The sequence below is a fragment of the Pogoniulus pusillus genome, chromosome 2 (assembly GCF_015220805.1).
Source record: "Pogoniulus pusillus isolate bPogPus1 chromosome 2, bPogPus1.pri, whole genome shotgun sequence".
Classification (NCBI taxonomy): domain Eukaryota; kingdom Metazoa; phylum Chordata; class Aves; order Piciformes; family Lybiidae; genus Pogoniulus; species Pogoniulus pusillus.
In genome coordinates, this window is record NC_087265.1 from 14818801 (window position 1) to 14842405 (window position 23605).

The window sequence follows — 23605 nt, forward strand, 5'->3', positions numbered from 1 at the left end:
CTCTGGGACACTCTGAAGATTTACCACTCTGCAATGTTGTGCTCTGTCCCTGTGCCATGCATTTTACCAGGCATGCTTCATTCAATATTCTGTTGTTGTCTCACACCATTATTCTTTCAACATCAAATGCTTCAGCAAGGACTTTCTAATTAAAACACAGAAAGGTTACAGTAAAATGTTTTTTTTTTTTTTTTGTCACATCATCAGTGGGGATTTCCTTCACAACTGAAATAGTGTATGTGGCTCTGTACACAAATAAACATGAAGCTATCTCGGCACACAGGAGTGAACAGTAACAACTTCAATGCTGGCACCAAATCTTGCACTGTTCCTTCATCTCTTGGAGGTGTCTATCTGCCTGCAGAAGCTGACTGAAATCTCCTGTGAACAAGGACCTTATCTGCAATACTGCATACAGCAGCATCCCTAGCTGTGCTGTGCTCAGCATGGTCCTGCTCCAGCCTGGCACCTAACATAAGCACGACTAACTGTACAGAAAAGGCAGGAACTTGGCATTTCTCACCCTGTATCTCCTAGGCCAATGCATTCTGGGACCTCAGCTATCCTGCCTTGAAGTGACAAGTGACAACCTTTTCTACTCCACACTAACTGTCTCAGCAAGAAACCAAGTGTTTCCCCACAACCTACTGAAAAACTAGCTTCTCTGGTTTCCCCAAGACCACTCAACCTGGAACCAAAAGCTCAGGTCTAAACCTCTGTTTCATATCACAGACTCAACAAAAGCCAAGGCCAAAGAGGATGGTTTCCACACAGCCAGCAATTCAGGCAGCTCACTTCCAGCCAGAAACCTGCTCACTCGTCTCTACTCATGTAATACAGAACATTTTGCTGAGACTTACCAATCCACAGTGATTCCATCAGTGGAGGAGTATATTCTTGCTGTCTCCAGAAAATGAGACGAAGAAAGAGAATTAACATGAAACTAAAAACCCACAGCCCATAAAGAAAAGAAAAAAAGACTGCTGTCATTGCCACTGGGAAGCAGAGACACGAGCCACAACTCTGCATGTATACCAGCCTTGCCAATGCTTGGATCTGAAGGCAAAGAAGGTCGCTACAGCAGGATTTGAAGAGCGAGGCCAAAATTCCGTGCTAAATATTGCTGCCAAACAAGCCATTTCTTGTCAATATTTGTAAAACAAATTGAGCCTGTGCTGCAAATATCCCTGCATCTGTGTGCTGTTTGTTTCGGCATGAAGACTTGCAAATAAGCTTCACAGCACACTTGCAGTGGGAGAAGGGCGACGAGACTGGTGAGAGGCCTTGAGCACAGCCCTACGAGGAGAGGCTGAGGGAGCTGGGATTGTTTAGCCTGGAGGAGGCTCAGGGGTGACCTTATTGCTGTCTACAACTACCTGAGGGGTGGTTGTGGCCAGGAGGAGGTTGCTCTCTTCTCTCAGGTGGCCAGCACCAGAACGAGAGGACACAGGCTCAGTCTGCGCCAGGGGAAATTTAGGCTGGAGGTGAGGAGAAAGTTCTTCACTGAGAGAGTCATTGGGCACTGGAATGGGCTGCCCGGGGAGGTGGTGGAGTCGCCGTCCCTGAAGCTGTTCAAGGCAGGATTGGACGTGGCACTTGGTGCCATGGTCTAGCCTTGAGCTCTGTGGTAAAGGGTTGGACTTGATGATCTGTGAGGTCTCTTCCAACCCTGATGATACTGTGATACTGTGATAATAGCTTAAGCAATCCTGGTAGAACTCAGCTGTTCAGGCCCTACAACTGGCCCTTTGTGAGCAGTGACAGACAGCACTACTGCAGCCTCTCTCATACTCTCACTGCAATAAGATGGGCAGCACTTTGCAGCTACCTGTATGTGAAAAAAAAAAGGCAATAAGCAAAGAAAAAAATCTTTCAAGGAAAAGGAAATTTGGAACTTGCCTCAACACTATGAGATTGAATTCTAAATGCTTTAAAGCTTTAACAAAAAAAGTCAACTGCAAAACTTGTTTGAGGCTCACACTATCTGTTTGGGATTTCTTTTGCATGCGTCAAGACTTCCTTTGCAACAAGCCAGTTTTCCAGCTCATAGAATCAACCAGGTTGGAAGAGACCTCCAAGATCATCCAGGCCAACCTAGCACCCAGCCCTATCCAGTCAACCAGACCATGGCACTAAGTGCCTCATCCAGGCTTTTCTTGAATACCTCCAGAGACGGTGCCTCCACCACCTCCCTGGGCAGCCCATTCCAATGCCAATCACTCTCTCTGTCAAGAACCTCCTCCTAACATCCAGCCTACAGCTCTCCAGGCACAGCTTGAGACTGTGTCCCCTTGTTCTGTTGCTGGTTGCCTGGGAGAAGAGACCAACCCCCACCTGGCTACAACCCACCCTTCAGGGAGTTGTAGACAGCAATGAGGTCACCCCTGAGCCTCCTCTTCTCCAGGCTAAACAGCCCCAGCTCCCTCAGCCTCTCCTCATAGGGATTCTGTTCCAGGCCCTTCACCAGCTTTGTTGCCCTTCTCTGGACATGTTCCAGCACCTCAACATCTCTCTTGAATTGAGGAGCCCAGAAATGGACACAGGACTCAAGATGGGGCCTGACCAGTGCTGAGTACAGGGGAAGAATAACCTCCTTTTTCCTACTGGCCACACTGTTCCTGGTACAGACCAGGATGCCATTGGCTCTCCTGCCCACCTGGGCACACTGCTGCCTCATGTTCAGCTACTATCTACCAATACCCACAGGTCCCTTTCTTCCTGGCTGCTTTCCAGCCACTCTGTCCCCAGCCTGTAGTGCTGCTTGGGATTGCTGTGGCCAAAGTGCAGAACCCTGCACTTGGCCTTGTTAAATCTCATCCCATTGGCCTCTGCCCACCCATCCAGCCTGTCCAGGTCCCTCTGCAGGGCTCTCCTACCTTCCAACAGATCAACACCTGCTGCTAGCTTGGTGTCATCTGCAAACTTACTGATGCTGGACTCAATCCCCTGGTTCAGATCATCAATAAAGATATTGAACAGGACTGGGCCCAGCACTGATCCTTGAGGAACACCACTAATGACTGGCTGCCAATCGCCCCACATGACAATTTAACATACCCTATTACAGTATCTCTCAGCAGGAGAGAGACAGAAGAGACATCTCTGATAAATACTCAGCTATATCTGGACAGATTATCTATTTTTTTCCAGGTTCTTTCCAAATGATCAATCCAAAGGGAATTGCTGCTCAACCATTGCAGAGGGCAACATGCTACTGGCATGTTACAGCACCCTGTCCACTGCCTCATCACTCACCAAGTGACAACCTCAATGTGATACTACTGACACAAAAGCCAACTCAGGGAAACTACAAATGTATTCCCAGGTCTCCCAGTCTCTTACGGCATCACCTTGACCAGGCTGTTTCACTCTGGGAATAACTCACCTTTTATTATGAATAGGAAGCTTAGCTTCATTATTTCCCCACCTTGGCCAGACGAAAGGCACTGTGAGTACCAAGCTCCCTGAGAAATACAGTATAGCATCACCTGGATCAGACCTGAAAAATGCATTTTTGCAAGTAACTTCTGTAACTGGGTTATATTACAATATTTGGAAAGAGAAAGCACATTGGGATTTGATGAATTGGAAGTTTATTTTACAGCAACACCAAACAACATATTTCCATCACCATCACTCACAAACTCAAGAGCAGAATGATCTGTTGAATTAAATGCCAAAACTTCCCTGGATTTCAAACTCAAGTCAGAAACACAGAATCTTTCCTTCTCCAGCCCAGAACTAAAATCCTGGAGAGGGTTATTGCCTAGTTGTATTGTAGCAACATTTTGAAGGGCCAGATGAACAGCCTCATTATTACAGCAGCTGTATATACATGCCACTTGCACACACATGGTTAAACCCCCTAACACAGAGGTAGCCTAAACCAAAAGGGAAAGGTAAAGCTCAAAACAGAGCCAATTAGAAACTAAAGCCATGAAGCCAAGTACCCTATCTGGTAGTTGTCATTACTGACAATCAAAAGTTGTTTATCAGTGCATCCATTAGAAAAGAAGAGCGGATTTCAGACATATGCCAGACCTCAATGGGGCTTTCTCCTCATCACAGTCAATACCATTTATTTGCTAGCTTTTCAGTGGCTTGGAAGTGGTAGAGGCTGCACTGACCTCAGAGGAGCAGCCCTGCTGTCTGCCAGAGGATAACTTGGAACACTGTCTCCATCCGTTGGGCAGAGATTAAAGTGTCTGCACATTTGGATGAACCCAGCAGAAGGCAAACAGAAAACAGAAGCAGAGAACTCAGCAGGAGAGATACCTGCCTGGTGGCAGGAGGAGAGCAAGATAAGTTAACCACCAACAAAAGCACGTTAACTTTGATTTACCAATGACTTATTCTGGGTCACTGCTTGATGGATGGAGATTGGTTTCCAAAGTCTCATTTTCAAGGTAGCCACATGATTTTCAGAGTGTGCTTAGATTTGTGCACAGCATAAAATTTGTTCATACTGTGGCAATCCACCTAAACACAAAGGTAGGCAGACAAGCTGTTCCTCTGCAGCACAGGAAGGGGAATTTGCCACCTGCAGGCAAAGCTCTCAAAGATGCAGAGGCAGAGAGGCACTGTGATATGCAAGCTAAAACCACAGGCAATGTGTTATTGAATAGAACCACAGCAGAGGCTTTCGGGTCCACAAACCAGAAAGTACCCACCTGTTCATTCCTTCCCACACCAGCCATCACTTAAAACACCAAGTTTCCCTGCCTACACATTAAAAATTGCAACGAACCAATATAAGCACTAACTTTTAAAGAAAGCACATTCATTGAGAAATACAAATGGGTGTATGCTTCCAAACCAAGCAAACAGCCCTACCGCTCACGCAACATCTGCTGTCAAAGCAGAACTGCAGTGCCCTCCAGCTGAGGCACAACATGTGGGATTCCTCCTTCCCCAGCTTGTGTGAATGGTCAGGGCAATCAAAGTTTCCACACTATGTGCCCCCCATGAAAGGTGATGCTAGCTGGAGTTTCCAACTTCAGGCTGAAAAACATATTGTCAGAGAACTGACAACAGCCATAAGGAAAAAAAACATTCCCCACCAATAATCAGACAGAAGAGAAGGGAGTAAGATGTAAGCTCCCTGCACAGAATGATGTCAGTTCAGTTACAAGCAAAGTTTCAGAGCCATCAGAAAACCTAAGTCAGCATTAAAAAAAAACAAATAGGTAGAATCATAGAATCAACCAGGTTGGAAGAGACCTCCAAGATCATCCAGTCCAACCTAGCACCCAGACCTAGCCAGTCAACTAGACCATGGCACCGAGTGCCTCATCCAGGCTTTTCTTGAAGACCTCAAGGGACGGTGTAGAGAGAGAAGAAACAAAAGAGTGAGAGAAAAACAGTGTCACATACCCACAGTCTATCCAGCTTATAGTACCTCGTCCTTTCACCTCTTGGGCCACGCTGGAAAGCAACCTGAGTGAGCTTTCTGCAGCAGCAGCTGGAAAACAAAACAAAAATAAAAATAAATCAGCAACTCTTTGTTATTCCACCTAGAACAATACAACAGTGCCTTCCTTTAGACAAAATGTTCTTCCAGTGCCTTGGAACAATTTGAAGAAATAAGTATGAGAAGGATCAGAAAAAAAAATCTTCTGTAAGCTACAAGGAATGCTGGCTGCAGTTGAATTTGGGTGGCTCCTTCCTTCTACCTGCCCTTAATCACCACTCCCAAACATACCTCCAGGCACACTTTCTGACTGATATTTATAGAGCTTTATTGTCTGTTCTCCTGCAGACCAGCTTCCACCCCAACACTGCCTTTTTCTGGTGACTGGGCATTAAGCAGTTTGTTAATACCGCTTATAATTAGAGCAACTTTCTTTACTTGCATTCACCAGCTGTAAGGGAAAAATCATTTAGCACCTCTCCCTGCCTCAACTATCTCTGCCATACACAGAAAACACCACACTGTTATTCTCACAATAATCCTGGGAGACACCCAAACCAACAGTTGTGACAAGCTCGAATCTTACAGTAGAAAGTACCCAGAAAAGGTCCTCCCAAAAACTGGCTGTATTATAACTACCCACCAGAGATTTTTAAAGTGTGTGTAGATTTTGCAGAACACTTCCATTCCAAAAGAATCTTACAAATGGTATTAAAAATAAACATGGGGGGGGAAAGAGGCAAGATCTTAGGAGAGAAAAGCAGTGAGGTTCAAACAAGTATCAATTTCCACCTCCCCAAAAAGTCTAAAAGAAGCTGTTTCCTGCCTCAATAAACAGAAAATAGAAACCCAGAGCCTCTTCCAGATCTTTTTAAACTGCTGCCTCTCCACAGCTACTTCAATTAATTGAATATAAGAACGGCTATATCAGTTCAGCTTGAATGATTCTATAGACCAATATCTCGTCTTCAGTGCTTGTGAAAGTGAAGTCAACACTTTTCGGAGTCAGAAACAGTTTCTTTGTATTTGACAGCATTTGCTTAGGCCTGATGCCATCACAGTCATCAGGCCACACATGCTAGGTATCCAGAAACTCTCCTACCTCCAATACTGATAACATGCAACTGCCACATCTCTCCAACACAGTGACATAGACATGCGGGGGGGATTCTTTACATGTACTTAGAGTGGAGCAGTTTGACAAATAATCTTTAAATAATAAGCATTCAGGATAGGATAGACTTGTCTCAGAAGACTCCCTAGCTGAGCAGCCCTGGCAGGATACCCAGTCACTAGGGTAAATGAAATATGTCTTGTAAATGAGGACATCTTCTAAACCAAATGAATTTTCTGAATGGGGTAGAAATACTCATCTAGCTTTGCTCAACTGAGAGCAAAGCCTTTTTTCCAGCAGTATGATCAGACGCTGGCCAACATCTCATTACAGCTGAAGGATGTACATCTGGAATTAGAATTGCATCCCAAATTCCTATCTTTTTTTTTTCCCTTCCTCTCTTTCTGGGTGACAGTTAGACAAGAGATTTTTAATTGTGCAAGGATCACTGTTCTAGAAAGAAAAATTAATCCCACAGTCAGCTCTGCAGGCAACGCTTTAGACTGCTAAAACCAACCAATTAAATAATAAAAACAGAAAAAAGAAATCTCTACAACATGGCTTTTGAACAATGCCCATAGGGCAACATTTATTTGATGAGTGTCAGAGCTGAAGTGTTCTGGTTGTGCTTCTAAAAATGAAAGCAAACACCACTTAAAATATTAAGGCTAAAAAGAAAATCTTCTCTTTAAAAAGATGAGTAACACAGATGTCTTTTTTATCTAAAGTGTTCCTTTCAAAATCAGAAAGCTTTAGAAAGCCTTTTATGACTTTCACTTTGAATCTGTTACTACAAAACCATTCGGCCAAGCGAGTGCACAAAGTTCCCCACTACAGCAAAACACAAATATTTTAACAAAAATTAAGTCAAATCTGTTATTTCAAGTGTTTCAGGAAAAGAATCTCTTTAGGAAACAAAGTTAATTATCCCAGCACCTGCATATTTTTGTTTGCAAAATCCTGATACAGGGGAGGGAGTATATTCTGTCACCGCATGCTGCTCTGACTTGCCACACTATAAACCCAGAGCAACTTACCAATGTCACTACATTTGATTGAGATAAGACCTCTGCAACCGATCTAGGAAAGATCTAACCCCCAAACAAAACATTATCTTGCACTGCTTGCCTGCAAAAAGGACAAGGAAGCACCAACAAAAATAATACAGTGCTGAGGAAAATCATCTTAGTGACATGTTTTTGTTCTTGCTGTCCAAGAATCTCACCTCCACAACATCATTCTACACTTGCGTATGGAGCTTAAGGGATTGCCTCTTCATTTTACATGGTGTCACACAAAACAACATGCCAAAGCAAAAAGACAGCAAGAGGGAAAAAGCAGCAAAACAGAGCAAATGGAAGAGCAAAGTCGAGTAAGAAGAAGATTAAACAGGCAGAAAGGAGAGCCTGAATGAGAGAGAAGACAGCAGAGATTCAAGGGGACAGGTGGCATGACGTGAAAAGTGCCATTTCTCCCTATTACACAAGCAGCTCGGGTTTTATTTTTGTATTTTGTTAATTAAAGTTGAAAGACAACCATGGGACACTCAAAGCTGTCAGAAGCAAAGATAAATTGATTTCAGTACCAGAACTATTCATTAGCCTTTTGGTGTCAGCATGAAATCAAAACTTAAAAACTACTGTGATACGCACACCAGAAAGCTCTGACTGATCGCTATTACAAGCAGCCAGTGTTACAGACAAAGCCAGGATGAAGTGGCCAAGAGAGCCAGTGGCATCCTGGCCTGCATCAGGAATGGTGTGGTCAGCAGGAGCAGGGAGGTCATTCTGCCCCTGTACTCTGCACTGGTTAGACCACACCTTGAGTACTGTGTTCAGTTCTGGGCCCCCAAGTTTAGGAAGGACATTGAGATGCTTGAGCGTGTCCAGAGAAGGGCGACGAGGCTGGTGAGAGGCCTTGAGCACAGCCCTACGAGGAGAGGCTGAGGGAGCTGGGATTGTTTAGCCTGGAGAAGAGGAGGCTCAGGGGTGACCTTATTGCTGTCTACAACTACCTGAGGGGTGGTTGTGGCCAGGAGGAGGTTGCTCTGTTCTCTCAGGTGGCCAGCACCAGAACGAGAGGACACAGCCTCAGGCTGCGCCAGGGGAAATTTAGGCTTGAGGTGAGGAGAAAGTTCTTCACTGAGAGAGTCATTGGACACTGGAATGGGCTGCCCAGGGAGGTGGTGGAGTCGCCGTCCCTGGAGCTGTTCAAGGCAGGATTGGACGTGGCACTTGGTGCCATGGTCTAGCCTTGAGCTCTGTGGTAAAGGGTTGGACCTGATGATCTGTGAGGTCTCTTCCAACCCTGATAATACTGTGATACTGTGAAGTACATTTTTGCCAGTGTGGCAGAGCCCTTAGAAGACCAAACTAAAAAGACTCCAAACCAGAAACATCAGGATCTGCATTAGAACAAAGGACATCAGTGCTGAAGAACAACTTGTAGTCACACAGAAGCACCTTGCAGTTACATGAGACAACAGTGAACAGAAAGCAAGGGCAAAGAGCTTAGTCACCTGAGCATGTACACAGGTAACTGATGCACACATACCCAGCCTCTTGCTGAACACAGTTGTGATATCAAAAAAAGAAAAAAAAAATATTCAATCCAAACCACAAACACTCAAACAAACTAAAAAACCCCACAAAAACTTACCAGATTTGGAATACAGCACTAGTATGTTATTCCGTGTCCTGAGAAGCTTCTTAAAATCCTTATGGTCACTTATTTTTTCTATGAGTGGAGACACCTTCAAGGAGCACACAAATGCTGGCAGGAACGCCTACAGAAACACAAAGCCAGAAACACCAGTTAAAGCTTCCAAAATACAAACTGTATTCAAAACTGTGTTGACCTTCTTCCATAATCCTTAGATGCCCTGCTTTAAATAAATTATCCCATCAATTTGATCAGCAAAAGTCTGGAAGGATGTGCTAGTTTGAAGCAGGTTAGAATGTTTTGGTAAGAAAAACTAGACCATAGGCTGCGAAAAAGGAAAACAATGGTGATGTCTCCTTCCCTCAGAGTCTTGCTGAAGGAGAAATGTAAACACTAGATAACACTTTCGCCATTTTGCTGCACTCTCTGGCTGGGCTCTGACTGAGCTGCATCTCCCTAACCTCACCTTCCACTCACCTTTGCTTCTTAACCTCTTGGGTGAAGCTCTATTCTTCCTTAGGACTGGGGTAAGGTTGAGAGGGGTAGGGGGAAGGTGCAGGGGTGGTTGAGAGCCCCTCCTGGGGACTCAGGTTTCTGGGAGGGGAGTTGTGTTTCTGTATTACATTTTACCTTGTATATTTCTGTCTATAACTGTATATACTGTAAATATCTGCTTGTATATTGTGTTAGCTGTAAATAAATAGCTTCATGTATATTCCCAGAGCCGGCTGAGTCTAACTGGGGATTTCTAAAGTGTGGGGGGGTGAGGTACATCCAAACCACCACAAAGGAAAAAACTAAAAAAGCCATACACATGACTTATTGAAACTGGACCGATACCACTCCAGCAAACATCCTTAGGTGGAAAGAGAAGACAAACATAACACAAAGAAACATAGCTTTAGTCAAGAAGCTGTGCCATACAAAAGTTTGCTCCCTAGACAGATAATCAGATAAAAATTATGTCTATTTAATACATTGTAACAAGAGAAGCAGCAAATTACCACTTCAAGAGCACTCTTGCGCCTAGACCTCACAATATGCTGCAAAATCAATCAAGCACTTTGATATCCCACAGAAGACAGCAAGAGCCACCAAGTTAAACTAACTAACCCATACTGACACAGAGCACTAGAAGGAAATAAAAGCAGATTTTTTCAAGTGTAAAAACAGAACTGCAGCATCTGTATTACAGCACTAACCACAACTCTATTCCCACCTGCCTCTTCAAAGTGGAACAAGACTTAGCCTTCCCCACTGGCCATACCACTCTTCATACGTGTACCAGTGCCTTTACCACAAGATAAAGTTTGGCTTCTGATGGCTACCTGGAATGCATGACATTAAATCTGTCTGCATCCTGGGCCTATATCTTTGCAAAAATCCCACAGACAACAACAAAGCTTTTGTGTTTCACCTTTTGGTCTATTCAAATCATGACTGTTCCAGAGGAGTCTGTCTTTTATGCTACCATAAAGTAAAATATGACCGTAACCTTGGCTTGGGCTTCTACTGCTCATTATACTGCACTAATCTCCAATAATAAAAATAATCATCTTATCCATCAGGCTATGCTGCCTCCCTTTTTCACTTACTGAATTCATGCTAAGGGAATGATTATAGGAAGTTCAGTTGGAGAAATTATCTAGTTTTCATTCACCTTACAGTAAAAACTTACTATTTAATTGCTTGGCTAAAAGCTTGAACTAATTTTCCTAACACACACAAGAGGTACAACATTTTCTTAATTACAGACATAATTTTTATCCTATCTCACTCCAGCTGGGCTGAAAAATGTGTCCAGGGTGGACATGAACAAGTAAGAGGCTGTTCCTCTCGCATCTTGCGTGTTACAGATTGCAGCATTCAAACCAAGGCACTAAGCCAAGCAAAGTCAGAACAAGCAGCTCCAGGCACTACACTTCATTGCAAATTCAGCTACTTGCTAGCACCGCATCACTGAGACACAGAAGTGAAACCTGCACCTACAAAACATACTTGTGTATGAGTGCCAGAAGTTTTGACAGTGGAAAGGGAAGAGGGAGTTTTAGGACACAAAGCAGAGGGGAAGACACTCAACTGAACCCGGGGTCGTTCTTAAAACAACCCCAGGACACATTCAGGAAATGAAAATTACTAGAAGAGATACCTGTAACACGAAATATAAAAGCACAATAGGCCATACAGGCTTAGAGTGAACAAGCTGTCCCATCACACAGGCAAGAGTCCCACCACTGAGCCCTGCTGGCCAGGCAGTCTGTGCAAAGCATATTCACAAGTCAGCCTCTCCATCAGCATAGATGTCCTTGATTTGACCAACAGACTCAGAACTTCTAAGACCTAATGTCCAGAGCTCAGTTTTCCTACTTTGAGCTGAGGTATATGAATCATTTGTGTGTTTTCTGAGATAAAGACGTGGTTCTGCCAATCAAAGTGGATAAATATAGTTGTGCTAAGTGAGGTGACACATGCAAATTCCTGCATAAAACTTATCACAATCAGAGGTGGTACAAGAGACATTAATCTAACATTAACTTATGAGCACATCTCTTTAATTCCGTCTGGTTGCAGTTCCTTTAGATTTTTTCCTTCACTTGTTCTTTTCACAACTATCCAAGTGTCTTCACATTTCACTTAGCTTTGAGTTACAGAAGACTAAACCAAAACTTAACTGAAATTAATCCCAAACACAAGTGAAAGGATGGCACTACAAGTTACTTCTTTGGCTGAGAAGATTTGACTCAGTTAAGGATATTCTAGTCTATGAACTCATTGCCAAAAAGAATAATTGGACTAAAAAAGCCACAAAGGCCACCTTCACCAAATGGTGACCATGACACCAAACAATACTATGCACTTTAAAGCAGCTGTACAGTTTTACTGACAGCTCAGAGGTACATGTATTTCATGTCTTTTCCAGATGGAAAGACTGCTTACCCAATTTCCCCCTTCCTTATAACAGCAGAGCTATAAACCTCTTGAAAAATTAGATTCTGCTAACCGCGACAGCTTTAACTACTGCCTTGTCAGTGTTACCACTAACAGAAAACTCACTGCGCTGATGGAATAGCAGGCATTTGGAGGGAGAAGCACATCACATTGCATATATCCACTGCTACTTTGCCCAGTTCCTCCTCAGGTATCAAATCAGTATGTTACTCATTTTCCTGCAGTTTAGACCAAAACCCACTGGGAAAGGCATTGTGCATACAAGCACACCAGCCAGCTCTGCCAAATAAATCATCATCTTCCTTTAATTAAGATTAATGTTGCAGCCTCTCCTGGTTATAAACTCAAAATGTCCAAGCTGAAGGCATTGAGAGGGACAGAAAGCTCCTCCCTGCAGATCTAAGGCAGCGGCAGCAATGCTGGGAGGTCACTGGCTGAGCGGAAAAGTTCCATATGCATTTGCACCAGGCAGTGTTTGCAGACTGATAAGAATTAAGTAGTTTCATGCTCCTCAGCTCTCTCCTGCTGAAATTAATGAATTTCCTACCCAGGAATAAATGAGAGGCTGGTTTATTGTTGAAATTCCCAAAGACCCTCTGCCTTTGCTACCACCTCCATCCAAGGCAAGTGATGCCAAGCAGTTGTTTTTACCAGATACCAGTCCCTGCCATGGGACTACTCTGCCCAGTGAAAAGAGCCAATGCTGTGATGACTAGTGGCTACAGACACTAGTTCTGGCAACAGTACCAAATTATGAGGGCATAACAAGAGAATTCTGTGGAATCAGTTACATCCTCTTCTTCACAGAAAAAAAACAGGCTCATATTCCTGCACAGCCCACAAGCAAAGTGGCAGCAAAGGCAAGGTTCATTTGCATGTACTGTGCAATATGACTTCAACTGTGAGATATGACTCAGGTAGATTTACTCCAGACATTCTGCAGGAGAGCTCATCAGCCAGGCACTGCCCAATTAAGCATACTGCTTCTTGTTTAAATCCAGGGCACAAGAGGAGATGAGCTCATATTAAAAAAAGAAGAGGTCAAGAAAGGTGACAGTCCCTCCTGGGCAGGAAGCGTCTTTTCATACGCGTCAGGAAGTGCTACATTCACACATATGGAACTCTATAAATAAGAAACAAGCTAAACTCTCTTGTCACTTGAACATTCTAAAGCTTCAAAATCTATTCAAAACCACCACTCAAAAGTTAAGAAATACTCCAAACATTTTTCTCAAGAAGCTGCCTACTTTGGTACCCAGTGAAGTAGAAGAGGAATATGAAGACCAACACCTGCAACATCTCTGCTGCTCCCACTCTGTGACAGTTATGCTAACAAGACACCGCAATACAACTGAGAGAAGGTCTATTTCATTTCATGCTGTGTTTCCACAGTGCCAAGTATAATGGGTCCTCATTCACGGATGGCTCAGTGGGCTGGAACCAACACAACAGTCACCCAGTGTCCTTAGATGCAGGAAACTTTGGTGAAGAAAAAGGCAGACTACACACGACTACACACTATGAAATGCAAATCTGCTGCTCTGCAGATTTCCCCAAGCTCAAGATTTCCATCTGAATTTATTTTCACAGAATTTCTGATGGCGTAGGTCGCACATCAGCCATGTGATTCCAGCGTCTGATCCAAGATGCATGAATGATTCTCAAGTAAAACATAAGTGAACCCAAATCCTCAAGACAGTCAATTCAAAATTGCTGAGAGACACTGCTATTCAAGCACAAGGTACAAAATCACATGTGCTCTAGTTCTGCCTCTGCTCTTCAAATCAAAGTGTGTATTTAAATAGGTAATTTTGCAGGATGGGTGGAAGAAGTCTGATTAAGGTTTAATTTTCCTTCTCCCCCATCCCTTACTTTCAAGCAATTCCTTGCTGAGCTGATAAACAATTCCTCGCAGAGCAAGTGTTAAAGAGCAGTGAAGCACTCCACAACCCCACTTCCTTAGAAGGGATACCCAAGAAACATCTGAGTTTTTGAACCCCAGAAAGACAAGAGCAAATAACTATTTGCTAATAATATTTTCAGGATGGACATCCATGAAAAATGTGGTCAACTCTCAGGCCATGTTTTTTCAAAACTATCAAAGACTGAGAAAGTAGAGTTTATTTCTCAAGATTTTACCTTTATCTGAATCTCATTACAGAATGAAAAAAGGGAAGATCTTTCAAGCAGCCATAAGACCATATTTTCACATGTAACATTTATTATTCAATGTGATAAACACCTAACTGCTGTTCCCACAGAACCCTGCTCAATTTATGGGCTGCTTCCCACAAAAGCTTTGTGACACCATAGTCTCTTGCTAAGGACAAGCAGTATGGTTGGAGAATTACTTATTTTAAATCCAAGGCAGCAAAAACATAAGTAAGTAAAAACATGAAAACACTTATCAAAGTTACATAAAGAAGAACTATCAGAGGAGTAGCACTGCACACCGGACAGAAAAACTATCTTCTCTTCTAATCTTGCCAGCTCAAAGAGTCTGAATGAAATTCATTTCCCTGGACACAAATTACGCATTAAAAAAATATAAATATTCTTGGGTGCCTGAATCCACACATCCACGTGTGATTTTTATGCACACACTAACACTTACATGTATAATTAGGTTGGTAATTTACACATGATTCACCAAGAAGAGCTGGGGCTCATGCAAACAACACTGATTCAATCACAATTGCTGCTTGACAAGGATGCAATCTTCCACTCAACCACGATTTTGAAGGCACATTTTTCAGCAAGGCATTGCCTTTGATTTCTGTTTTAGCTTAACCACCCACTGATGTCACTCTCATTTTGGGTCAACAGCATTCAGCCCACTGTAAATATGATCAATGAGTGACCCTGTATGTATTAAACAGATTGCATCTGACAAGGCATTTTATGGGAATCTAGCTGAACAGCAGACCCACCTCAAAATTCCAAGTAGTAATGGAGATGACCGAGTCCAGTTTTCAGAATTAATTTCTTTAGGAGGAAAGTAGCCCACATTCTTAAAAAGGGCCCTCCTCTGCTACATTACATTGGTGAAGTTGGGGGGGGGGGGAACATGACAGGCAAGAAACCCCATGAACAAGAGCAGATTTCACCTTCCTTTTCCTGCTTACTTCACAAAACTAACCCTGTCGTGAAGCACCCACTTAACTTCAGAAAGAACATTTCTGTACTGTAGAGATGTAGGTCCTGGGCTGCAGGCAGTGTGCACATAATGAAAATATGTAGTGAAATTTGTTTTCTTTTAGAAATATAAGATGTTCTAATCCAAAGTCCCCTTGTTTACAGGAATCACAGTTTGCCGGTGTTTTATCCACCTTACTCATCATACAAACCACTCTTGACCTTGTGCAATAATTGCTTGCTTTTCACTCACAAGCCCTCCCTCTGCTGCTATTTACATTCAGGGTTGTGCTTCTTTGATCACTGAGCCATTTGTAACAAATGCCTTCCAAGATGGATAGTGATAAGTAGGACAGTCCCCTGTTTTCATTCATCATTAATATCCAAAATAGCTGTAGAATCGTTTTAATCAGATTAGATAAGGGCACGTGGGTTATGCTTGTTACCCAAAGGTACCTCAAGAAAGCCTCCTAAGAATTTATTATTCTGAATGAGGAGGGAAGAGAAAGAGTAGCAGTTGGGGTTCAGTCTTCAGAGGTCACAATTATGCAGGCCTTGCAATCCTTCTAGGAACGCAAAACCATCTTCTCTCAACCAAATCTGCAGGGGTTTTCAAACTGCAACCCCCATACACTGGCTGCAACACATTATTTGCAATCTATGGGCTCAGTGGAGCATAGTGATTCTCAAGTCTACAGCAGGATGGCCAAGTGAGGAGAACTCTAAAAAGGCACACTACAAAACTGACAACTACTGCACTAGAATACTGACAGCATTAGAAAAATCATGGGTTTGACAAACAGGTTCACATTTGTAGACACTGTCATTAGACACTTCCTTGGTTTTGTTAATTTTCTTCTGTGGAAGAAACCATTCTTACAATGTATAAATTTAGATCAATTAACGCTCACCTCAAACCATTCAGGGAATAAAAAAATCTCAAGCACTGCTGACATTTTACTGTAGTGGGTCATACCTTCAAGAGGCAAGTGTTGCATCTTCTTTTGTTCATGAAGTAAGGCAAACAAAAGTCATGACAGTGTCTTGGTATTCTTTAACTTTGGCTGAAGGATACTACAAATAAGGCATTCCACTTAACATGGTGCTTGCTTGCTATGTTCAATTTCCAAATATAGAAGCCAGTAAAAAATACCATGGAGACGTCAAGATTTGACTAGACTCTACTGTTCATATTGTTCTTAAACACTGGGGTTTAAGGAACATAAGCTACAGGCATAATAGTCTATACTGAAGACTGTTCTTCAGGGCTCTGTGTAGCCAATTAATTGTATGGTTTATCACTGCATTTCAAAAGCTTAGCAAAAGAAAACCTGTGCAATAATTTCCTAATTAACAACTAACTGTAATAGGGTCAATTACTAACGCTGACAAAGAACTTTCTCCTTATTACATATGTGAAGCTCACCCTCTCCTCAAGCCAAGCACTGGTGGAATATATATTAAACAAGCTGTTGATGAAATTATATACTTCTGAACAAGTACATTTGGATGACTGCTGAAGCCAAGGACACAAGCGAAGCACATATCACACAATCTCCCACTAAAAATTGGGTTTGGAAGAAGTTTAAAGTATCACTTAAGAAGGAGATGCTATAAAAAGAAGACAAAACCAATATTAATAGGACTTATAAAGAAGACAGGGCAAAAATGACACCTGAAAATCCTTAGCACTTTATGTGGCACTTGTTATCTTCAAAGCATTGCACAAATATTAACTAATTAATCCTCATCTTTTTCTGCCAGGTGATAGGAAGCGAAGCTTAATTTAAATAGTTGGGAGTAAAATACACACAGAAAGGAAGCAATCTGCAAGAAGCACAACGGAGGCCACTTCAGAGCAAGCTGACATACAGCTGATCTTAGAGTTGTGCACAAACACATGCTCGTGGTGTGCCACCCCTGAAGAGCAAGGAGGAAGAAAGAGCAAGTTTATCTGCAGTCACCTAACATATATGCTGTGACAGTAAATCCAAATACTGCAGAGAGGACTTCTTCAAGGCAGTCACAAATGAGATAAATTTTGTTATCTGTGTTCTGCAAGCACACAAGTCACAGCATCCTCCACCAATGCCACCAGATACTCTGAATTAACAAAGAGCAAAAAAAATAAGATCTTCTCTGCTATCACCATTTTTTGTTCTGCACGAGCTTGAAATGGTGGTAAGAAGGTAAACCATAACTCGCTTCCATTCACATCAAGAAATTTAAGGCAACAATAGTTTGTGATTCTGCTTGCAAAGTGCATTAACTGTTCCAATTCACAGACTTCCAAACACAACTCCGAAGGAAGAAAGGCAAATTTCGTTACCACAGTTTTACCAAAATCAAGGAACTCGAGGAACTGCATCATCAAATGCAGAGAAATGGTCATTAATAAAGCAGGCACCTCTTTCACCACCAATTCCTGATGTGAACACACCCCCGGGCAGAAACTCCACTTTTCATGATGCCACATTTCTGACAACATCCTAGGCTCTCTGAAGGCTCTCCATCACCAGAGGATTTGAAACATTGCTCCATGAGGTATGGAGCCAAGTAACAAAACCAGTCCTGAAAGCCAAGGTTCGGTTTGAGAAGGGCACCAGAGGAGACAGAGCAGAGCCTACATCTCAAGTTTTACCAGTTCATATTTTGAGGAGGGAACAAAGTAGGCAGGGGGGTGGGGGTAAACTATTGGCCTGGCTCTGCAATATCCTCCCTCTGACTAGAGCAAACACTTCTCAAAGCAGCTCCTCAGTACAAGGAGCAACTGTATACGAGGCACTCCCAAATTCAAGCTCAAATGCGACCACAGAAAAGAGCACCTGAGCTCTCTGCCTGCAAACTCACTGAAAGCCAAGCCACTGCTGCTACCTGCAACACAAAGTGAGCCATGCTCAAACACACCCCACAGGCCTGGATTCACAAGTCCCTATCCATGCTCATCAGCATTGTTCCTGTGAGGACACCAGGACTTGAGCTGGAATCTTGAAGTGTTCTTTTCAAGCCTGCCTTTGAATGCATCAGGTTGAATGGCACTAGGTCAAGAAGCCTACATCCCAACAGCTTTAAGTCACTCAACTCCTCTGTCATTAAGTCATCATTCAGCAATCTGACCTTTGCTACATTGGCCTGAGATAACATTCACCAACGTCTGCAAAGCAAATGAATCCCAGATGCGTAATCCTGTTGGAAGAAGTGTCTGCTAAGGAAAGGACAGTACTGGATATATCAGAGGAAATAGATTTGCCTTATCTCCTTCGAGTATAAAACATAATCAACCACTTAACACATCTCTAAAGATATACCATAACTTTCTTATGACTTTTCAACTCATTCAAGAAATTACAGCAGAACAGTGCAACATCTTCCTCACACATATGCCATATATTCACAGTGACACAGAAGGCAACAACATCTTCCATGAGAAGTGTTTTCTCCATCCAGCTTTACAGTTTTCCATTCAAAAATGCAGGAAGTCTTACAAAGACAAGGATTTCAATTCTTGGAAGTCACCTCCAATTTTAAGTCCTACTTTAAAACTGAGTCCTATGTTTTAGAAGTACAACACATGCACACCTCCAGTTGCTGTCCCACATACACTGCACACACACAGAGTATTTTCAGGGGATAAATAAAGATATGTTTAGGTACATAAAAAAGGATGGGCTGGGTGGGAATACAACATACTCAGCCTCTGTCTTATCAAGCAGCTGGCATCACCTTTGCTTTAATTTTACACACTCAGAACACCCTGATTTAACACCCTCACTGACTTTGCAAACATTGACTCAAGGAAAAATTTAAAAGCAGGTTTTGCAATGTTGCAGCTGTAGGATAGTTTTTTTTAATCCTGGCGTACAGCGAGTTACATACTTCAAGATGAAAAACTGCACCTTCAAGTGCAAGATAATGCAAATTGGGAGAAATAATTTAAAGTACTTGTACACAGCAAAGGGAAAAGAATTAGCTGAATCAACAGCTCAATGAAGACATCTGCTCAGCATGCAGCATCACAGAGCAAATGTGGGGGCAAATTAAGAAGGGTAAGAGAGAATAATGTGGATAAATTATAACAGCTTCATATAATTTCACTGACAACGACAGTCGACTGCTCATCTCAAAGACATCAGCTCTGCAATATAAAAGGTCCAAAGAAGGGCAAGTAGAATAGCTAGGAATAACAGACTCACGTGAAGAAAACTGGAAGTAAAAAAAAACCCTTCTAATCTACAAAAAGATATCCCAGCAAAATACATTTAATATGAATGTTACAGTAAGATAAGGTCTGACAGTCACAGCGGATGTAGAATGAAATACCACAAATAACTCCATGCATTTAGCTATTTTAAAAGAAGGTAAAATTCGGTCTACTTGGAACTCCACTTGCTTTACAATATACACTTAATCTGAGGAACACACAGCTGCAAACACCATTGAGAAAAGTACTGTGTGTGTATTAAGGGTAAACCACAAGGAAAAAAAAAGCCACACTAAGACCTCTCCAACATTTTAGCAAGAGTTGAGCCTGTCTTCGGTTTCAGTTGAAATCAATAAAACAAACTGCAGATAGCAGAAGTCTATGCTTCTAAACCAAGCTGAAAACACAACAAAAACCGTGCAGAACACTCAGCATTTCTTTTCCCTCCTCCTGAATGAGCTGACAGCTAGGCCTCTGCCAGGGGCATACAGCTACATCAAGCAGGGCCGATGCTTTCTGTCCCACAATGGCAATCCTAAGATTAGTACTGAATAAGCACAGGGCAATTAGCAATTCCTTACTTGATGTGTATGAATTAGATGAACACTCCGAGGTCGTGGCTTTCCAAATACATTTCAGATCACGCGTGCATTTAAAAAAAAAATTAACGTGATTTTTCATTAATTATTAACTGTATTTGTCCGGGCAGAAGGAAGAGCTGTAGGTCATGTCAATAAAGTAAATAAAGGAGTGCTTTAAAGCATGCCTTCGCCAACCTCGCACACTATTCATGCCAAATGCTGTGGATAAAACAGAAAAATCATACTCCAAAATATTTCTGTAAATCTCGGAGCCTCTCTCAGGTAAGGAGTGTTGTACTCAAAGTGCAATTCCAATGAAACATAGCCAGATCCTCCGGAATGCACTAAGATGGAGAGCCCGCATTTGAGGGACATCCAGGCAGGACTGCCCACGGGCTGCAGGACTGCCCACGGCTGCCCCTGGCCGTGCACAGGTGCACAAAGCCGACCCGCCGAGGCACCGATTTTCACACCAAACTTAGTCACGAAGGGAGCGCCCGTCGGTTGCTGCCCCCGGGGCCAGAGCCGGCCGGGGATGAGCCGGGGACTCCAGCCCGCAGCCGCTCGGGCAGACGCCGCCGCGCTCCAGGGTGGGTCTTCTCCAGGTGGGTTTTTAAGAGACTGAGAGGCAGAGAAAAACGGAGGGAGGCAGGAAAGCAGCACACGGGCTGAAGACTGAGGTAACATTCGAGAGCTGCCGGAGCCCAACCACGCTGGGTTGTGGCGTGCCGCGCCCGCCCGGGGCGGCAGCTGGTGCGGGCGGCGGGGCAGCCGCCGCGCCCAGCCCGAGGGGCCCGTCCCGTTCTCAACTTTCGTCCAACTCCGCCGGCCGCACCAAGTGCCCCCGCCCCGGCCCGGGGAAGGGGGACACCCCGCACCCGCCTGTCCCGAACTGCCCCGGGGCGCGGCTGCCGCCGCTCACTCACCGCCAGACCTAGCAGCAGCAGCGGGAACCGCCCGCGGCGCCGCGAAGCCCCCGCGACCTGCCCCGGCACAGCCATCTCCACCGCCGAGCCGGACCCGCTGCCGCCGCTGCGGGCTGCTGCCACGTCTGGCGGCGCAGGCGCACTGCGACGCTCCCACCCGCCCGCCCCGACTGCATGACGGGGCTTGTAGTCCGGCCCGCGGCGTCCACCGACCCGGCTCAGAGCGGAGCAGCGCCAGCTCCAGCCCCACCTGTAGCTCCTGTAGCTCCTGCAACCGTCTGGCGCATGGCAACCAACATTGCATCCGACTCTCCCGAAGCACTGCTGCAGTCACAAACGATAAACGATCACAAACGATAAACGATCACAAACGATCAGTCCAGTTCGTTCCAACAGATTAAAAATGAAAAAGTTCCAGCTCTTCTCCAACCTCCCACCAGCCTCTCCTCCAGGATCATAGAATAGAATCAGTCAGGGTTGGAAGGGACCACAAGGAACATCTAGTTCCAATCCCCCTGCCATGGGCAGGAACACCCTACCCTAGAGCAGGCTGGCCACAGCCTCATCCTGCCTGGCCTTAATCACCGCCAGAGATGGGGCCTCAACCACCTCCCTGGGCAACCCATTTCAGGCTCTCACCACTCTCATTGCGATGGACTTCCACCTCACGTCCAGTCTGAATCTCTCCACCTCCAGCTTTGCTCCATTCCCCCTAGTCTTGTCACTACCTGATAGCCTAAGAAGTCCCTCCGCAGCCTTTTTGTAGGCCCCCTTCAGATACTGGAAGCTACAATAAGGTCAGCTCGGAGCCTCCTCTTCTCCAGACTGAACAGCCCCAACTCTTTCAGTCTGTCCTCATAGGAAAGGTGCTCTGGCCCTTCAATAGTCCTCACGGCCCTTCTCTGGACATGTGCCAGTATGTCCACATCCCTCTTGTAACAGGGGCTCCAGAGTTGGATGCAGTACTCCAGGTGGGGTCTCACCAGAGCAGAGTAGAGGGGGAGAATCAGCTCCCTCGACCTGCTGGCCACACTTCTCCTGATGCAGCCCGGGATCTGGTTGGCCCTCCGAGCTGCAAGTGCACACTGCTGGCTCCTGTTGAGCTTCTTGTCCACCAGCACCCCCAAGTTCCTCTCCTCAGGGTTACTCTCCAGCCAGTCACTGCCCAGCCTGTATTTGTGATTGGGATTGCATTAGGATTAGTGTTTTGTGTCTCCCCTAGTCTTTGCAGTGGGTATCTCGCTCTAGAGAAGCCTTCTGTCAAACAACTCCATTCGTGATGCATTCTTGCCAGGGTTTTTAAGGCCTTTTGCTGGTCTTAGTTCCACAGTATGAGTGAATAAGGGAACAAAAAAAACAAAACAAAAAAAAGGGGAGGGAGGGCAAGTGGAGAGTGAGTTAACTTCTTAGAAACCAAGAACTGTTCTTCTTGGAAGTTGTTTCCTGTTATCATTAAATCCCAAAGGAGAACCCCACTTTATCCTTGCTCAGTGGCAAAAGTGTCAAAGCAGAAGCAAATAAATATGAGCCTGACCAGGATCAATCTGTGCAACCTCTGTTAGGCACATCCAGGGAGACAGTTCTGCCTCACGAGGACATCCCAGATGTCCTGCTAATAATGTTAAGGTCAAAACAGGTCAGCCACATTATAATTGGCTTCCCACAAACAGAAGGGATCCTCACCTACAGCCCAGTGGCCATGTGAAATTCTTCCTTGGCTCAGAAACATCAAAGTAAAATCAAAGGCGTCTTTCCCAGTCTGATCCTTCCAGCTGACTGTCGCCTGAGCATTAGGCTAAGAGCCTGCCTGCAAGGGAGCAATTTGTAGATCCATACAGCTGACTGATCACTTCAAGCAGTGATCATGAAAACTGAATGCCGTTGACATTAACAAGTCCCCTGGTGGAGATGTAATTTTGCAAAGCAGAAACAGACGTAGAGAAAGTTATTACTATTAACATTTACACTTTTGTGGCATCTTTTGCGGCAGAACTGGAGCACACTTGCCTCAGTCACAGCTGGGTAACCTTTAGCAAATCATTTCACAGTGCTGTGCCTCGATTCCCCTTGGCAGAAGGCCTCAGTTAGCCTGCCTTGACATGGGGTTAGCAATCCTTAGCTTGCTCTAAAATGCCGTGGAAGGCACACATGAGGCACAGCCCAGGAGCTGTCAGAAGGAGTTTAGGTTGAGCAAAGACACACGTCTGGAGAGAAGCCTAGCGAAGGCATAGAGAAGGTAGGGATCTTTTCACTCCACAGTGGAAGGACTCAAAAGAAAACACCCTCTGTGTCAAATGTCTCCACCCCTGAAATATATGCTACCTGCTCTGCCTCTGCTCTCCTGCAGTCCTCAGTAACTACTCTAGGATGGAGAGGAGCACTGTACTAGTAGTCACCACCATGTCTGGGACCAGCTTCCCAATCTGTAATAATCAGTCTGCTAGCAAAAGACTCCAGATACCCAACTGAAGCCCTTTTCAAACAAGCTATCAAAATCTCCAAGAATAAGTAACCCCTTCCAGATACTGTTCACCTTCAGATCCCCAGCCTATAACTGAAAGGCCTCTGCATACAACTACCCTGACTCACACAGACTTCTAATCTCAGTTGGACATCCAGGTCCTCAAA

The 23605-nt window shown here is 44.2% G+C and overlaps 1 protein-coding gene across 4 annotated transcripts in view; it reads right to left on the reverse strand.

Moving 5' to 3' along the window:
* The window catches only part of PDIA5 (protein disulfide isomerase family A member 5), a 115629-nt gene extending 94454 nt beyond the window's left edge, over positions 1 to 21175 (reverse strand). For 3 of the 4 annotated variants that reach the window (XM_064157090.1, XM_064157093.1, XM_064157103.1), the window contains exons 1-4: positions 20978 to 21175; positions 11335 to 11442; positions 9183 to 9309; positions 5374 to 5461 (exon numbers count right to left, since the gene is read on the reverse strand). In XM_064157090.1, the coding sequence (XP_064013160.1) occupies positions 5374 to 5461; positions 9183 to 9309; positions 11335 to 11442; positions 20978 to 21052 (398 nt within the window). In that variant the 5' untranslated portion in view covers positions 21053 to 21175. The remainder of the gene's footprint in view (positions 1 to 5373; positions 5462 to 9182; positions 9310 to 11334; positions 11443 to 20977) is intronic. The other variant, XM_064157099.1, reaches the window with a different exon arrangement.
* Between the last annotated feature and the right edge of the window lie 2430 nt (positions 21176 to 23605).